The 17,962-nt window shown below is 39.5% G+C and overlaps 1 protein-coding gene and 2 long non-coding RNA genes across 3 annotated transcripts; all 3 read right to left on the reverse strand.

The window, feature by feature from the left end:
* LOC116801658 lies at window positions 1-1,017 on the reverse strand. Its single transcript, XR_004362151.1, has 2 exons — window positions 235-1,017; window positions 1-164 (listed from the first exon to the last, which is right to left on the reverse strand). It is a non-coding gene; the product is annotated as an uncharacterized LOC116801658 (long non-coding RNA).
* Window positions 1,018-5,310: 4,293 nt separating this feature from the next.
* LOC116801656 lies at window positions 5,311-6,329 on the reverse strand. The gene is made up of 2 exons (XR_004362150.1): window positions 5,546-6,329; window positions 5,311-5,475 (listed from the first exon to the last, which is right to left on the reverse strand). It is a non-coding gene; the product is annotated as an uncharacterized LOC116801656 (long non-coding RNA).
* Window positions 6,330-12,659: 6,330 nt separating this feature from the next.
* Window positions 12,660-16,069, reverse strand: LOC6620606 (programmed cell death protein 6). The gene is made up of 3 exons (XM_002044773.2): window positions 15,958-16,069; window positions 15,528-15,903; window positions 12,660-12,840 (listed from the first exon to the last, which is right to left on the reverse strand). Exons 1-3 carry the CDS (start codon window positions 16,014-16,016, stop codon window positions 12,739-12,741), a joined length of 537 nt encoding a protein of 178 aa, XP_002044809.2. The 5' UTR covers window positions 16,017-16,069; the 3' UTR covers window positions 12,660-12,738.
* Between the last annotated feature and the right edge of the window lie 1,893 nt (window positions 16,070-17,962).

Here is a 17,962-nt window from a genome sequence, read left to right on the forward strand (position 1 = left end):
TTTTTTTTTTTTTTTTTTTTTTTTTGTAGACAACAAAACGACAAGAAAAATTAATTTCGTTTGAGAGTGAGCCGCGAGTAAATTCGGTTAGTTTTTCGCCTGTTCTCGCCACTCCATTATTATTACTTGTTTATTAGCAGTATGTATACAATATATGATGACCTCTAGAAAAATTTTATCGGTTTACTGCCGAATATTTCCAATAAAAAGTAAAGTTTTATAAATGAGACTCACTCAACTTTTCACTCCTCGGCGAAAGATCGATCTCCCGGCGCAGATGAGCTGAAACGAAAGTGTGGTATTTTCCACAACCACTGCGATAAAACTTTAAAAAAAATCCTTACTCGAAAATTTAAACGAGCACTCTCCGAAAATGAACTCTTCTTAAAAAGATTTAACTGGCTTAGGTTAGCTCACACACTATATAAAAATTTTAATCACTAATGAGAATTCAATTTAAATCCGAAAAAATTTCAGAAAAAGGCATGTCTGAGTCTCCTACTCGAGTACATATTCTTATATTCTTATGGTTAAACTTAAATTACAAAAAAAAAATTTTAACTTTTTCTCTCTCTGTGTTCAAGATGGCGGTTCGGGAATTAATACATCCAAGTACAGGTTAGCTCAGATATTTAGCGTTTTACCGCATAAATTCAGAATTTAGATCAACTTAAACTCACTATAGTTTTTAATTTTCTTTATGTCCATTTTGGACTACCAATCGCGCTATAAATGTAACTTCCATTTGGGCACTGTATATCCCGGGCACTTTCGGAGTCGTTGCCTTTTGGCTATTTATTTAAACAATCCTCCTAGGCTCCCGGTTTAGGGCGGTTGCAGTCCTGCTGCTGCGGCTGGTCCTTCTCTCCTTCTGCCCGCCGGTGGCGTCTCCGTCGAACCGTGGTACCCGGGCAGTGATGCGGATGCGTAAAAGATGCCAAGTGTTCACGCCAGAAGGGCGTAAACAGTTGAGCGGCAGAGTAAGCGGCCAATGCTTGTACTCACAGCTCCTCCACGGCTCGCAAGCACCGCTGCTCGCGCTCTCCTTCTCTCCTCTCGCTCTCCTCCCTTCCCGCAAGGTATTCACCACTCCGCTGTGGATAAGTACGGCTTTAAATCCTGTTCCGTCCGTGGTCGCCATTTTCGTTTTTCCAACGGCTTTCATTCTTTCCGTCCATCCGTATCAAGTGAAAAGTGAAAATATATAAGTACATGCGCCCAGCCACCGTGATTACTTCTTTTTTTTTTTAAGTGCATAAACAAGCACTTTGCCAATACCGGCCCCCTAATTCGTCTCACGGTGATCCGCTGGTATCCAAGCGCATATACATATATATATACACTGTCCAAAATTCACTATTATCGTCCGCTGCTAAACTGCTGTTTTTTGCCTCAATGAAATATACAAACCACAAATTCAACTAAATTAAATCAAATATACATATCCATACATATCCATTGACATATATATATTCCAATGAAATTCTCATCTACATACATATATAAGAATCACTCCATAGATTTAACCAAGTTAATACACAAATAAAATATATTACTAAAAAAATAATAAATAATATCGAATCCGAACTGAGAACAAATTTTATCTCTTGGCTCAAAATAAAACACAAATCTCGACATACAGAATAAAATAAAACCTGACTTTTTTCTTCCGAGATTACATGACATAGATATGTTTCTCCATACATAAATACATATGGCAAGTCCCCTATTAAACTCCAAATAATACATACATACATACACACATACACACAGTCGCGACTTACATAGACTTGCCAAGTGCAAGTTCTTTCGTCTCCTCTTTGTTCTTTATTGCCCTGACAAAAAACCGGCGCATAGCGACGAGAGAATACCCTAGAATCGAAACATAAAATAAAATAAATAAGTCCGACGACAAAATTAAAAAAAAAAAAAAAAACTGAACCGATTATTTAATAATTATTTAAGCCAAATAATAATTTTTTACAAGCTATTTCTGGCTCCTATTTCTGGTTCCTAAATTAAAATAATAAAATTGTCGTGATTTTTTTTCGTTGTGGTCCCAAATCCGGTAGCTATTTTTTTATAAATTTAAACTTGAATTTTCTCGCTATAGCTAGCTATTAGCTAGCTATTTTCTTTATATTAGCTATTTTTTTCGGGATTTCCAGTCGGTAGCGATTTTTAATAAATCCTTGGCTATTATCCAGACTCTAGCTGGTAGCTATTTTTCCAGAAATTGCAATTCATAGTTTTTTTTTATAAATTTGAGCTATTGTTTTTCTAGACTCCAATATAGCTATATCTTCTTGTGGACTTCACTCTAGCTGTTTTTTTTTTGTGAATCCTCCTAACTATTTTTTTCACACTGAATTTTAGCTATATTGTGCTTCATTTAAGCTTTTTTCCAGTTGATTGAAGATCTATTGGGCCTTATTTCACAAAGATTTGGATTTTTTTTTCTTTCGTGCTCCAATCTCCAGATCCCAATTGCAACTTTCTCCCGAAGTCCGACGGGATCCTTTGTCCATCCAGATTTGGGTGCCCTCTGTGTCTGGTTCTTTTTTAATTCCACATTTTTTTTTGCAGCGTGCAGGCCTTCTTGATTTCTTTCTCCTAGGGCATAGCTGAGCATGCCCCTAGAGGGAGATAAGAAAAAGACACCCGCACCTGGAAAAGAACAAAAGTTCAACAGTGAACAGGTGAACAGGTGCATCAGATGTTTCCGGAGTAAGCCGCGGCTGATAGAGCACATAATGGCGGACCTTCCCAAGGAGCGCTTGGAAGGATCTCATGCTTTTGAGGTGACTGGTATAGACTTCTGTGGACCCTTCTTTCACAAGTCGGATAGTCGCAACAAGCCCGCTGTTAAATGCTACGTCTGCGTGTTTATATGCTTTGCAACCAAGGCAGTGCACCTGGAGCTGATCAAGGATCTCTCGACAGCTGCGTTTCTGTGCGGACTCAAGAGGTTCATATGCACCCGGCGGAAGCCGAAGCAAATTTGGTCAGACAACGCCACCAACTTTGTCGGCGCCAAAAATGAACTTCTGGAGCTTCGAAGGTTATTTCTCAGCAGCGAGCATCAAGGCTCCGTTCAGAATTTTTGCCTTTCGAAGACGATTGACTGGCGGTTCATCCCTCCACGGTCGCCCCATTTCGGTGGACTTTGGGAGGCAGCGGTGAAAACGGCCAAACATCATTTCTACCGCGCTGTGGGTACGGCGGCTCTGACCTTCGACGAGCTGAGGACGCTGGTGTGCCACATCTCGGCAGTTATTAACTCCAGACCTTTAGTTCCCATTTCAGAGAACCCTGCCGATCTAGATGTCCTCACTCCGGCGCATTTTCTCAATGGTGGTCCGCCTTCATCGTTTGACGAGCCAGATATAACGGGCCTAAACTATAATCGGCTTGACTCTTGGCAGCGCATCTCCTTTCTTCAGCAAATATTTTGGTCGCGATGGAAGGAAGAGTACTTGACGTTGCTCCAGCAGCGTTCCAAGTGGCGCACCCCAAAGCCTGGCGTAGCCGTGGACAACGTCGTTCTTGTTAAGGACGAGAATCTACCCCCAATGAGATGGCCTTTGGCGAGAGTCATGCAGTTAATTCCTGGCAGAGACGGCGTCGCTCGAGTTGCAGAATTGAGGACCGCGTCTGGAGTAATAAGACGGGCAGTGAACAAGCTGTGTCTGCTTCCCCTTGAGGACTCTGTTGGAACACAAGCTTCCAACGGGGGGAGGATGTTGGGTCATGCAGCCGCCAAAATTGGGCAGTAGACTAATGTCAAACTTGTTAATATTTAAGCCAAATTAGCAGTAGCATGCCCATAGTGCAAACCGCTGCTCTCGCACGCATTTATCTGTGCGGCGCTCATTCCTTTGTTGTTGTTAGCTACCTACGCTAAGCTTGGGCGCTGCATTTCGGCTGCCTGCCCGCCAGTTGCAAATTCGTCGTGCTTCGGAAAAAAAATTGTCGCTATCGCTATTTCGCAAAATAAAACTGTCGTAGTAAAAACAAACTTTTTCGGTTTTTTATTATTCTCAACAGCTATTGAAAAAGCTCAATAGCTCAACAGAACTTTTGAATACGCCGCCCCACGTTGGGCGCCAATTAAAATTGTTACTCTTTATTTATTTAAAAAAATAAATTTTATTTTTTATTATTTAACATTTATTTGGTGATAAACTTTTTCACTTATACTATTACGAGACACTTTATTGGTAGCTTATATTTAGCTTCGAGCTGTTGACGATCTCGTCCCGATTCAGACTCCCGACTCTTTCAGACTGATCTTCAAATTCTAAGTCCTGATCCAATCAACCTCGGCCAGAAGCTTTTCTTTCGGAAAATTACCGAACTTTCGATAAAAGCTTTATGCTGGAAATTTTCCACTGCATTGTGAAATTCAATTATGCTGATCGATGCAGTTTTTGATTGATACGCAATAAGTCGGCCGTGATTTGGTCTCCAAGCGGAAGCTGTGTTTACGTTAAGTTTGGGTTGCTTATGTTAGCGGGTAGCTGAGTGCTGGCAAGGGCAATGACAAAAACAAAGACAAAGGAAATGCCGACGAGATTTGAGAATTTAAATTTGTTTATAAACTGTGGAAGGGAGCTATGTTCATGGGTTGGATAACTTGCACGCTTTAGAGGCCGGCTCTAGCTCAGGGCTTTGGGTGTGGTGGTCTTGCTTGTACAGATCTCTTTCGTTACAGACAATAATGAATAAGATCAAGAAATTGAGCGTGCTTGCAACAACAACAAAATGAAGGAGCTAGAATACAAAATCGGAGGAAGCAAATTAATACTTTCGGAAGCGGACAGTTCTAGAATGGTAGGAAAGTTTGATAATTTTTTCGCCTGCGAAGCACAGGTGGAATCGTGTTCGCGTATTGCCCTACCCTACCTAAGACCACTTTCCTTAAGAGCATAGCTCTAGTGGCCCCTTCAGTACCCTACGTCCGGAGAAACATCAGTCGAATCAGTATTTAGGTTTTTAGAAATTCATATTTTCCATATTAGTCTTTACTTAATAATTAATAACAATATTTATATCTAAAAATAAGTACATACTAAAGGAAACAAGTAAATATAGAAATACAGACTGGTGTGACTGAAAGGAAATTAAAGCAAGGTTTTCTTGGTCGCGAGATCAGAAAATGAAGGTTTAAGTCTATATTGGAGACCGTCGCAAATAAAGAATTAAAGTTACTATCGCTTAAATATATTTTCAGGAAGGAACAAAACTTTCATTTAAAACTTCAATAATTTTTAACGTTCTCTCTGTAATCTTGTTCCATGATTTATTATATTTTTTTTTTTTTTTTTTTTTTTTTTGTAGACAACAAAACGACAAGAAAAATTAATTTCGTTTGAGAGTGAGCCGCGAGTAAATTCGGTTAGTTTTTCGCCTGTTCTCGCCACTCCATTATTATTACTTGTTTATTAGCAGTATGTATACAATATATGATGACCTCTAGAAAAATTTTATCGGTTTACTGCCGAATATTTCCAATAAAAAGTAAAGTTTTATAAATGAGACTCACTCAACTTTTCACTCCTCGGCGAAAGATCGATCTCCCGGCGCAGATGAGCTGAAACGAAAGTGTGGTATTTTCCACAACCACTGCGATAAAACTTTAAAAAAAAATCCTTACTCGAAAATTTAAACGAGCACTCTCCGAAAATGAACTCTTCTTAAAAAGATTTAACTGGCTTAGGTTAGCTCACACACTATATAAAAATTTTAATCACTAATGAGAATTCAATTTAAATCCGAAAAAATTTCAGAAAAAGGCATGTCTGAGTCTCCTACTCGAGTACATATTCTTATATTCTTATGGTTAAACTTAAATTACAAAAAAAAAATTTTAACTTTTTCTCTCTCTGTGTTCAAGATGGCGGTTCGGGAATTAATACATCCAAGTACAGGTTAGCTCAGATATTTAGCGTTTTACCGCATAAATTCAGAATTTAGATCAACTTAAACTCACTATAGTTTTTAATTTTCTTTATGTCCATTTTGGACTACCAATCGCGCTATAAATGTAACTTCCATTTGGGCACTGTATATCCCGGGCACTTTCGGAGTCGTTGCCTTTTGGCTATTTATTTAAACAATCCTCCTAGGCTCCCGGTTTAGGGCGGTTGCAGTCCTGCTGCTGCGGCTGGTCCTTCTCTCCTTCTGCCCGCCGGTGGCGTCTCCGTCGAACCGTGGTACCCGGGCAGTGATGCGGATGCGTAAAAGATGCCAAGTGTTCACGCCAGAAGGGCGTAAACAGTTGAGCGGCAGAGTAAGCGGCCAATGCTTGTACTCACAGCTCCTCCACGGCTCGCAAGCACCGCTGCTCGCGCTCTCCTTCTCTCCTCTCGCTCTCCTCCCTTCCCGCAAGGTATTCACCACTCCGCTGTGGATAAGTACGGCTTTAAATCCTGTTCCGTCCGTGGTCGCCATTTTCGTTTTTCCAACGGCTTTCATTCTTTCCGTCCATCCGTATCAAGTGAAAAGTGAAAATATATAAGTACATGCGCCCAGCCACCGTGATTACTTCTTTTTTTTTTTAAGTGCATAAACAAGCACTTTGCCAATACCGGCCCCCTAATTCGCCTCACGGTGATCCGCTGGTATCCAAGCGCATATACATATATATATACACTGTCCAAAATTCACTATTATCGTCCGCTGCTAAACTGCTGTTTTTTGCCTCAATGAAATATACAAACCACAAATTCAACTAAATTAAATCAAATATACATATCCATACATATCCATTGACATATATATATTCCAATGAAATTCTCATCTACATACATATATAAGAATCACTCCATAGATTTAACCAAGTTAATACACAAATAAAATATATTACTAAAAAAATAATAAATAATATCGAATCCGAACTGAGAACAAATTTTATCTCTTGGCTCAAAATAAAACACAAATCTCGACATACAGAATAAAATAAAACCTGACTTTTTTCTTCCGAGATTACATGACATAGATATGTTTCTCCATACATAAATACATATGGCAAGTCCCCTATTAAACTCCAAATAATACATACATACATACACACATACACACAGTCGCGACTTACATAGACTTGCCAAGTGCAAGTTCTTTCGTCTCCTCTTTGTTCTTTATTGCCCTGACAAAAAACCGGCGCATAGCGACGAGAGAATACCCTAGAATCGAAACATAAAATAAAATAAATAAGTCCGACGACAAAATTAAAAAAAAAAAAAAAAACTGAACCGATTATTTAATAATTATTTAAGCCAAATAATAATTTTTTACAAGCTATTTCTGGCTCCTATTTCTGGTTCCTAAATTAAAATAATAAAATTGTCGTGATTTTTTTTCGTTGTGGTCCCAAATCCGGTAGCTATTTTTTTATAAATTTAAACTTGAATTTTCTCGCTATAGCTAGCTATTAGCTAGCTATTTTCTTTATATTAGCTATTTTTTTCGGGATTTCCAGTCGGTAGCGATTTTTAATAAATCCTTGGCTATTATCCAGACTCTAGCTGGTAGCTATTTTTCCAGAAATTGCAATTCATAGTTTTTTTTTATAAATTTGAGCTATTGTTTTTCTAGACTCCAATATAGCTATATCTTCTTGTGGACTTCACTCTAGCTGTTTTTTTTTTGTGAATCCTCCTAACTATTTTTTTCACACTGAATTTTAGCTATATTGTGCTTCATTTAAGCTTTTTTCCAGTTGATTGAAGATCTATTGGGCCTTATTTCACAAAGATTTGGATTTTTTTTTCTTTCGTGCTCCAATCTCCAGATCCCAATTGCAACTTTCTCCCGAAGTCCGACGGGATCCTTTGTCCATCCAGATTTGGGTGCCCTCTGTGTCTGGTTCTTTTTTAATTCCACATTTTTTTTTGCAGCGTGCAGGCCTTCTTGACTTCCTTCTCCTAGGGCATAGCTGAGCATGCCCCTAGAGGGAGATAAGAAAAAGACACCCGCACCTGGAAAAGAACAAAAGTTCAACCCGCAATCTCCGCTATCCACTCGCGGTAAGCCAGCACCCAAGTCCGTTAGTCCCAGGGTCAAAACCGCGACTCCCACTCCGAAAACAAAGGTTTTGCCATCGACCAGTTCGAAGACAACTCCTAGGCTGGTCATTTCCCGACCAGTGACGCGAGCGTCTAGTGAGTCTTCTCTATTGAGAAAATCCGAGAGTCTCTCCGCTGTCGGGACTGATTTCCTCCGCGTCACACGCTCTACCACAAAGAAAATGGCATCCTCTGAGCAGCCAACGCCCGCAAACGCAGCGTTGCATAAATTCATCGCCGTCAGCGATCGCGTAAGCCTTTTCGAAGCGAAGATCAACACTCCTGATCAAGCCTCTCCGTCCCTACACACGTTACAAGTCCGTCTGCAACAGGTGCGAGCCTTATGGGACAAAGTGGAAAGAGAGTACGAAACATGCTCTGACCTAATGGCCCAAGAAGGATCCCTCGACACAGTGCCTATTCTCCAGTCAACTATTCAACCATAGAAAAAGAAATGTTGGCAATAATATGGGCAGTAAAATACTTCAGACCATATATTTATGGCGTAAAATTTACTATTGTTACAGATCACAAGCCACTAATATGGCTTATGAATTTCAAAGAACTCAATTCGAAAATAATTCGTTGGAGACTCCAACTCATGGAATACAATTTCGAAATAATTCACAAGAAAGGTTCACAAAATGTAATCGCAGACGCCCTAAGTAGAGCAGACCCAAATTTAAACCACATCGAAACGCTGACTGTTAAGCCTTGTCCCACATCCGAAAACCCTATTAACGAATTTAACACGCAACTCATACTAGAAATAGATACAAATACGTCTTGCCAAACTACAACAGCATTCAAACAAAAGCTTAGAAAAAAATATTCACAGCCCTCTTTCGATTTCGATAATATTGCTAAAATCTTGAAAGGAACCCTAAAACCTAACAGGATTTGCGCATTCTTGGCAGACGATAATAATTCCGCATTAATCGAAAAAGCATTCTTAACGTACTTTGCACACAAAAAACACTTTAAAATTATTAGATGCAAATCACTTCTCCACGAAATTGTAGGAAACCCCGAACAAAACAAATTCATTCAGGAATATCACACTAATAACAATCACAGAGGCATCGATGAAACATTCCTTCACCTCAAACGAGAAACCTACTTCCCCAATATGAAAAGCAAAATCTCTGAACTAATTAGGAATTGCGAAACCTGTCTAAAACTCAAATACGACAGACAACCACAAAACATTGTATTTGAAATTCCAGAAACCCCAACGAAACCCCTCGATATAATACACATAGACATCTACACCATTAACAATAATTTTAACCTGACAATCATAGACAAGTTCTCAAAATTCGAAGCTGTCTACCCCATTCCAAATAGAAACGGTATCAATTGCACCAAAGCAATCAAAAACTTTTTCAGTCAATTCGGACTACCCAAAAAACTAATACACGACCAAGGTGCAATATAGCACCAACCTCTTAGCAAAAGTGCCGCTAGGGAAAACACTCATGATAGGAAACTATAAGAAAATTAGCCACATAATCGATCTGTCCGAATACACCAACTGTATTGAAAAATTATACCACACCATCGATACCCTAAGACACGATGAAACACTCACCGACTCTATATCAATACTAAATGCTAAACTTGCCCAAACTCAAAGTAAAATAAACGCACTAACACCCTTTTCACGCCACAAAAGAGGTCTTATTAACGGGTTAGGTAGTTTAGTCAAAGTCGTCACTGGCAACATGGACGCCAATGATGCAAAGAATATAGAAACAGAAATTAACCACCTAAAAAGCCAAGTCACCACCATCTCAGATAACTTCGAAATAGAGAACACGCTCAATGATGAAATTCAACTACGGTTCAAAAACTTAACAAAACACATTAACAATGAACAAAATTTGATTAAAAACTTCTTCGAAAACACTCAAAATACAATCTACAAAAAAATATATAACTACGAAGAAGAACTAAAGAAACTACAATATATAAATAGGCTTAACTATAATATAGACTTATTACTTAGTCACCTAAGCGACATTATAGAAAGTACACTGCTTGCCAAAATTAATGTTATCCCAAAACTCATTTTAGATAAGACAGAAATAAACAAAATCAAACAAATTTTTGAAGCCCAAAACTACACAATAAAATCCGAGAAACACTTTTATAATCTGTTAAAAATGAACACACTCAATTACCAAGACAAAATAATTTTCAGTGTCAAAATTCCTATTTTTCTAAATTCTAACTACGAAATGGCAAGATTAATTCCACTCCCAATAAATTCCACACAATTTGTAATAGCACCTAAGTACTTAATATATATATATATATATATAACAAAAATAATAGTATGTTTTCAACTATGTAAAAATGCCCTGTAATAGAAGAACAATTCGTCTGTGAAATCGATTCTATCAATAATCTTAAAAATAATACTTGCCTGGGACACCTTATCCAGAATAAGACCAACTACTGCGACATAAAGGAAACGGGACTCACGACCGATGTGTTCGAGCCGGAAAAAGGCTTCATATTTGTATTTAACGGGAACAACCTCCCAATCATATCCTCCAACCAGACCATAACTAATATCAATGGATCAGCTATAATAAAGTATAACAATTGCACATTACAAATCAATGAAATAAACTACGACAACACGGCGGTATCAACAGAAGAGCACCCCGACTTCTTCCTACCACCAATACGGAAATTAATAAAAAATGCCACTATTAACATACTCACCTTGGAAAGACTTCACCTGGATACACTCACAACATCCAACAAGCTACGGGTCGTCACGGCAGGAAACTTTCGACACTCGACAACCTTATACATTCTCTTCACCGTATCCCTAGTCGCCGTAATACTCACCTGGACACTTCGTAGGGACACCCACATCTTCCACACCGGGCCCGACCACATCCTTCCAATCGTCGCTCCACCAATTCCTCCGCTATGGCCGTCTGAATATCCCACGAAGCTCTCCGGAGATCACTGTGGCTACCTTCTGGATCAGCTCCAATCTTTTCTGCATTTAAATACCGCGCGAAGCTCCCCCGGAGGTAACTCGCACGTAGCATTCCATAGCGAGTACGTCACATCACATTCTTTACCAGTGTTTGCAAGCCTGTCATTGAACCAAGCTGATTTATGTTGTAAAACACACTTTGTTCTGTTTCAATCCGCTTTGTACAGCGGGTGGCGAGACCTCATCCATATTTTGCGTAAACGCCTCTTCTCAGCTATAAGGAACAGAATATCTCTGGTGATCGGGATTTTAGCTGCTGTGGACCTCTGCACCGGGCTAGGAGTTCCCATTCTGGCTGCAGCCTTGATATTATGGGTGAGAGTGTCAACAGCTTCTTCTAGGTCCCTTTCTGAATTTATTGCCGTACTCAGGTTCAGAGAGGACTCAAGATGCTCATGGAATCGTGCCAGGTCAGTGTACCTACAGATTAGTCGCTCCATCTTGGGATAAGCAGTAGCTGTTGCATCTAGTGTGATTATAAGTGGTAGGTGGTCGGAGCTGAGCTCAGCAACGGACCGTAACTCAGCAAGCATGTCCAGTATGCCCCTGCTGACAGCAAAATCGCTATAGCCTGGGGAGCCTCTACTGCCGTGCGGGAATCTTGTAGGACCTCCGGTTGCTAGGGAGCTCATATCTGAGCTTAGGACCAGATTCGCTAGCGCTCGCCCTTTTCGATTGCATCTCCCCGCTCCCCATAGCCAGTGGGATGCATTCCAGTCGCCCGCGACGAGGTGTTTGTAACATTGTTGATCCAGAATGCATTTAAATTCATCCGTATTCCATATGAAATTGATAAAAAAAAATTGATAGGACCATGACCCGTCTCGATGCCTGCAGATGCCAGTTGCACCTTGTGAGTGGCTATTAATGAAAGAGGGAAGTGGACTAGGCTGGATTTGACCAGGATCGCAGCACCACCTTTGGCGTTACCGTCGCTTGGGTCGTTGGCAGTATAGGAATTAAATCCAAATATTTTTGGTGCCTGTGCCTCCTTACAATGAGTCTCGCTGAGCAGCAGGACATCGATCTCGTAGCGCCGCACAAAGAATTCCATTTCGGGCAGCTTCGTGGACACGCCATTGGCGTTCCACACTAAGATGCGCAGCGGCATCATTATGGCGCTAGACCCGCTTGGCGAGCAGTGATTTGTAAAATTGATTATCTGCCCCTGTGACTTGGGGGGTCACTATTTACTATATATGTGCCAGTATTTTTACCGCGAAAACTGATTTCACTTTTTCCACTTTTCAGTTGCGTGTTGTTAGACACGAACCATTCTCTAGACTCCTTGATGTATTTAGTGAAAATTACCGACGGGAGTTGCGACCTACCACTACCACTTAAATCAGATTTAAGGAGTTCCACCGGTAAATTTTTTCAACGCCTGGCCTAGACTTGGCAGATCGTTCGAGTCCTAGGGTGAGCGACAAAGCTTTAAAAATGGCGAACCATGGTTCTTTTTATCTATGATCATGACGTCGGTTTTGAATGATTTACTTCCATTCTGTATGTAATACCTTTAGGAGTTCGTCACAATGGAGGGCATACTTTTTCCGTTTATAAAACTTTTCAAATTAAAAATTTGGTCAATCTGTGGAACTGTGTATAGCTCAAGACCAATAAACACATTTATTTAGTTTTGATCACTTAATACTATATTTTTAACGAAAATACCATACTTAAGAACTGTTCGTAATGTATGGTTATGATCCCATCCATGTCAGTGTCGTGCTGCCGGAATGCAGTTGTTAACGTCTGTAATAGAAAATGTAGTAAAATTAATGTATACGTAGGAGAGTATTGCGATTATGGATGAAGAGCAGAGTCCGAGTAAGAGGCCGGCAGGAGAAACAGTAAAAGGAGATCAGAGCGGAAAGAGAGAGGAGAAAAAACGGCATTCGGTGTGTGGAATTTACTAGAGACAGCCGCGTGGAGTTAAGCAGAAAGTTGTTAAAGGAAAGTTGTTTGGATATTTTTTAATAATTTTGTTAGTCTGGTAAATTTCTATCGATTTGCCAGACAACTTTTTGCCACGCCCACTCTAACGCCCTAAAACAGCCCAAAATTGTCCCGCCCAAATTTTTAACCATTTTCCTATATTTTTTAACATTTTTATTAGTCTTGTAAATTTCTATCGATTTGCAAATTTTGCCACGCCCTCTCTAACGCTCTAAAACTGCTTAAAACTCATAATTAGTCGCTTAAATTTCTATCGATTTTCAAAAAAAACATTTTGACACGCTCTTTCTACCGCCCTAAAGCCGCCAAAGCGGTCACTTCCACACTTTTAAACAATTTTAAAACTTTTTGTCATTTTATTCCCCAAAATCTTTCAATATCCCAGAAAAATTAGGAAATTTTGCGTTAGTTACCAACCCACCCCATAAACCTCCACGCCTCCAACATTGTCGGACACTGAACCGGGAAGGCAAACAACTGGAGCACCGCATCCGGCCAAATGCTGACTTCGCGTACAAAGTTGCACAGCAACATTGTCCGCAAGGAATCCGGCCAGCCGAATGCTGAGGCGGCACATAAAACCATGATTATGTTTACATTAAGAACCCATGTACACTTGAAACTAAAGCACTTATGTATAAGACGTAACTTGGGTAACCAAGAGCTAGAGGAGACTCCTCCGATACAATAAAGACCACCTGGTTTTAAACTCGAAGGAACTCAGTCGCATATTGTATTCATCGTCGAAATTCAAACTCACCAACTTCCCCCTTAGGACATACCGATAACTATATCCAAACTCATCAGCTTCCCCCTTTGGACACACTGATAACTCGTTCGCATTCACACTAGCTGAGTAAATTGAGCATCATATCGCTCATCATATTGCAATGGATGGGCACAATGCACAATTGGTGCGATGGATGTCTTGTTTCATCATTGTAACGCACAAACAAACTACAAACAAACAAACTTCCAAAACAAACTACAGGGTTGGGCTATTGAAGATAATTTCATACCAACCGTTAAAATAATTTATATTTCGACTTTGCAATGGACGATCGTAAGGCGCAAACATCATATAACAATGACATCTCATTTTCATCACAAGAAAAATTCATAATTTAGTTATGGATCAAAGCGGTTTGACAACAGTGCATTTACCTTAATTTCAACAGTTGAATCTGTCAAATTTATCATAAAGTGGGTTTACTAAAAGACACTAGAATAAGTGTATTTGGTTTACTGTTGCCAGTCCCAAATTCTGATCATCGCCTGCTTCATTAATAAATAAACTTCGTTCTTATTATTATTTTTCAATAGTGTGGGCGTGGCAATTTTGGACGTTATGTTTCTAGAATCAGTATGATGAATCTCAACCTTCTAGCTTTTTTCTGCTTGATACTGACTTTTAAACGGGTATAACAAGTGAGAACGCTATGGCAAATTACCTTGGCTAACTTAGTTTAAGAGATTTTTCGATATTGAATGGAATAAGTAAAAGTGTGGGCGTGACAGCTTTAACTTCGTGGTATAAAACTAATTTGCCTTTGTAGGCATTGCTAGAATGACTAGTTCACAGCGTTTATATGAACACGTTGATGTACATGGCCAAATCGATTGGTCTACTGTTTCTGATTAAGGATATATGTATATATATATTTGTATATATATATATTTATGTACATACATGAATGTATGAACATCATATATATATAAGTGCTATATATATGTGCATTTAACAATATGTTGAGATGGTCAGATGCTTTATTCTTTGAGTAGACCAAGATAAACTTGAACGTCTTATAGTAGAAGATTACGCATGAACTCTCTCTTTATTTTATTTCTTTTGAACTCTCTAATTATTTCATCATATTATGTTTTGCGTCGTTGCATTGTCCGTCGTTTTTCTGCAAGTACGCGTCGCCTGTTTAGTTGCACGACGATGTGTCGCGACGTTGCTGCCGAGTGTGGTTCGAGGATTCGTATAGGCTGTTAGAAAACGAGCAGGGCAGTATGCTTGAGTGATCGCCTGTGAATATTTCGAAACGCGCTACGCTCTAATGGGAGACGAAGATAATTCGACATATACATTTTTTCAAAATTCTATCGCAATTAATTAAAAATAAAATTTTTAAAAGTAAGCTTTTTGAATTTCGAACATTTTTGAACTTTTTCGAAAATGTATATCTCAAAAACTGTACGTGGGCAAAAAAAAAATGATTCGTGGGCAAACATGGGCAAAAAATGGGCAAACGATTCCAGCGTGTAAATTTCAGAAATTCGATTTTTCCGAACCCAGCTTCTTTGAGCTCTCGTGCTATCTTTTTATTATTAACATACCTCCCGTGCAGTCCCAGTACCTGAGTAACCATACCATTTTTTGGTGCTAGCTCCAAAGCTATCTCATAAGCCAGACAGCGAATATCTCTAGAGCCAGCAGCTCCCTTGTACACATATATTGCAATAACAGTCATACTTACATATAGCACAATACAACATTGAATAAAATCATCGAAAAGAATTGTACCACGTCCAAAGCGGTCAAATTTCCGAAGTAAAACGTCGATTAGGTGGTCAGATAAGCGATAACCAAATGATGTCAATGCTGTTTTCAGCTCAGTTTTGTCAATGTTTCCAGAATTGTCACAATCAAAGGATCGAAAACAATTTTGCCAATCCGTCACATACTTCCACAACGCTCCAAAATCTTTAAAGGACACAGTCCCTTTATTTTCACGATCAAACATTCCAATCATCAAACGGATAGTTTCCGGATTAAATGCAGACCAGGTACCATTCGAAAGGGCCACTTGTAGCTCATCTGCGGATATATGACCACTCTTATCTTTATCCACTCTAAAAAAAATTCGCTTTATCGCTAGTTAAAAGTATTTATCCCGTGACTGTTACCTTTGAAAAACGTCCCAAAGAAATTGCTGATCTGGCATACCATCATGGTTGTAGGCCATTGCTGATTACAATTAGTTACAATGCAAGCTTTGCAGAAAAAAACTGTTTGAGAACATACCATCTCTGATTCATATCAATGTGCAATTATTTCATATTTTCAATTATACCATATTCCAACAGACCTAAATGATTGATTATAGGCTATTTGCACAGACATCAATAGAAATTTAATTCTAATATTTGACATCAGTTGAAATTTAAAAATATTTGATTGCCAGAACGATAAAAATTGACATGAAGACTAATACTAAAATTAAATATTTTAAACTATTTTTTAATATCTAAAGTGACATTTTTTTCTGAGTTAGAGTGCGCGTGTCGAACTGTTTGCCATTTCATTACAATTGACAAAGCTAAATATGAAATTCAAAATCATATATCAAATCAATTTTGAAAAGAAGGAATACAAATTTTGTATGGGAGTGTCAACCCAAACTAATTCAGACAATGCGTGTAAACGTATGTCAGGTAATTGAGACAATAAACAAGACCAATATAAATGTGAAAAATATCAACCCATTTTTCAAAAGTGTGCGCTTTCGAGTGGGCGTGGCAACAATTTTGCGCTACGTCTTTGTCTTTGGAAACTGTATGCTTAATCTCAATCTTCTAGCTTTTAGGCTGACGGCAGAATGCGCTCGAGAAGCGAAGCGAGAAGCTATTAGCAAAGCGAGAAGATGGAAGAGTGAGAGCTAACGTAATGGGTTCGGACAAAGACACTAGAATAACAAGATGCGTAACGCCATACGATTTTTTGGCCGTGGCTCTAGAGGTGGCTCCAGGCTCTCTCGAGTTTTTGTTCGAGAGGGAAAGAGCGGAGAGCAGACAACTGTATGTGTGCACACGTATGCTTATGCATTGTAAATTTGACAAAATATGCCCTTCACCTTAGAAGTTCGTTGACTTTAAATTGGTAAACAAACTTATAAAAGTTTATAATAGCCAGGGCGTGAATTTTTAATTATTATTTCATATCATCATATTGCTACGAAATTGGCCACAACTCCAAATATGTAAATTCGTTTCGGCGATCAGAATTGATTTCGGCCCGAAAATCGTCTTCTAGCACAACACGCAGACATATACGCGTTCTCGTCTCTTGTTTTTACTCACACAAGCAATCAAATTCTAATTTTAGATTTCTTATGCTCTCAGCGTAAGCGAGCGGAAAGAGAGCAAATTTGGCCTTCACCAAAAAAGTGGCTGCATAGTGCCAAACCGATGTATGGCCGTTACGCATCTTATTCTAGTATGTTTGCGCTACGAGATCGATGTCCTGCTGCTCAGCGAGACTCATTGTAAGGTAATTTAAGTCCTATACTGCCAACGACCCAAGCGACGGTAACGCCAAAGGTGGTGCTGCGATCCTGGTCAAATCCAGCCTAGTCCACTTCCCTCTTTCATTAATAGCCACTCACAAGGTGCAACTGGCATCTGCAGGCATCGAGACGGGTCATGGTCCTATCAATTTTTTTTATCAATTTCATATGGAATACGGATGAATTTAAATGCATTCTGGATCAACAATGTTACAAACTCCTCGTCGCGGGCGACTGGAATGCATCCCACTGGCTATGGGGAGCGGGGAGATGCAATCGAAAAGGGCGAGCGCTAGCGAATCTGGTCCTAAGCTCAGATATGAGCTCCCTAGCAACCGGAGGTCCTACAAGATTCCCGCACGGCAGTAGAGGCTCCCCAGGCTATAGCGATTTTGCTGTCAGCAGGGGCATACTGGACATGCTTGCTGAGTTACGGTCCGTTGCTGAGCTCAGCTCCGACCACCTACCACTTATAATCACACTAGATGCAACAGCTACTGCTTATCCCAAGATGGAGCGACTAATCTGTAGGTACACTGACCTGGCACGATTCCATGAGCATCTTGAGTCCTCTCTGAACCTGAGTACGGCAATAAATTCAGAAAGGGACCTAGAAGAAGCTGTTG

The sequence above is a fragment of the Drosophila sechellia genome, chromosome 3R (genome assembly GCF_004382195.2).
Source record: "Drosophila sechellia strain sech25 chromosome 3R, ASM438219v1, whole genome shotgun sequence".
In the NCBI taxonomy this organism is placed as follows: domain Eukaryota; kingdom Metazoa; phylum Arthropoda; class Insecta; order Diptera; family Drosophilidae; genus Drosophila; species Drosophila sechellia.

Coding starts and splice junctions, on each gene's coding strand:
- LOC6620606 (XM_002044773.2), bottom strand. CDS start 16,016: ATGGCCTACAACCATGATGGTATGCCAGATCAGCAATTTCTTTGGGAC. Junction 15,904..15,957: donor CTTTGGGACGTTTTTCAAAG/GTAACAGTCACG, acceptor AATTTTTTTTAG/AGTGGATAAAGATAAGAGTG. Junction 12,841..15,527: donor AATGTTGTATTGTGCTATAT/GTAAGTATGACT, acceptor TTTCTATTACAG/ACGTTAACAACTGCATTCCG.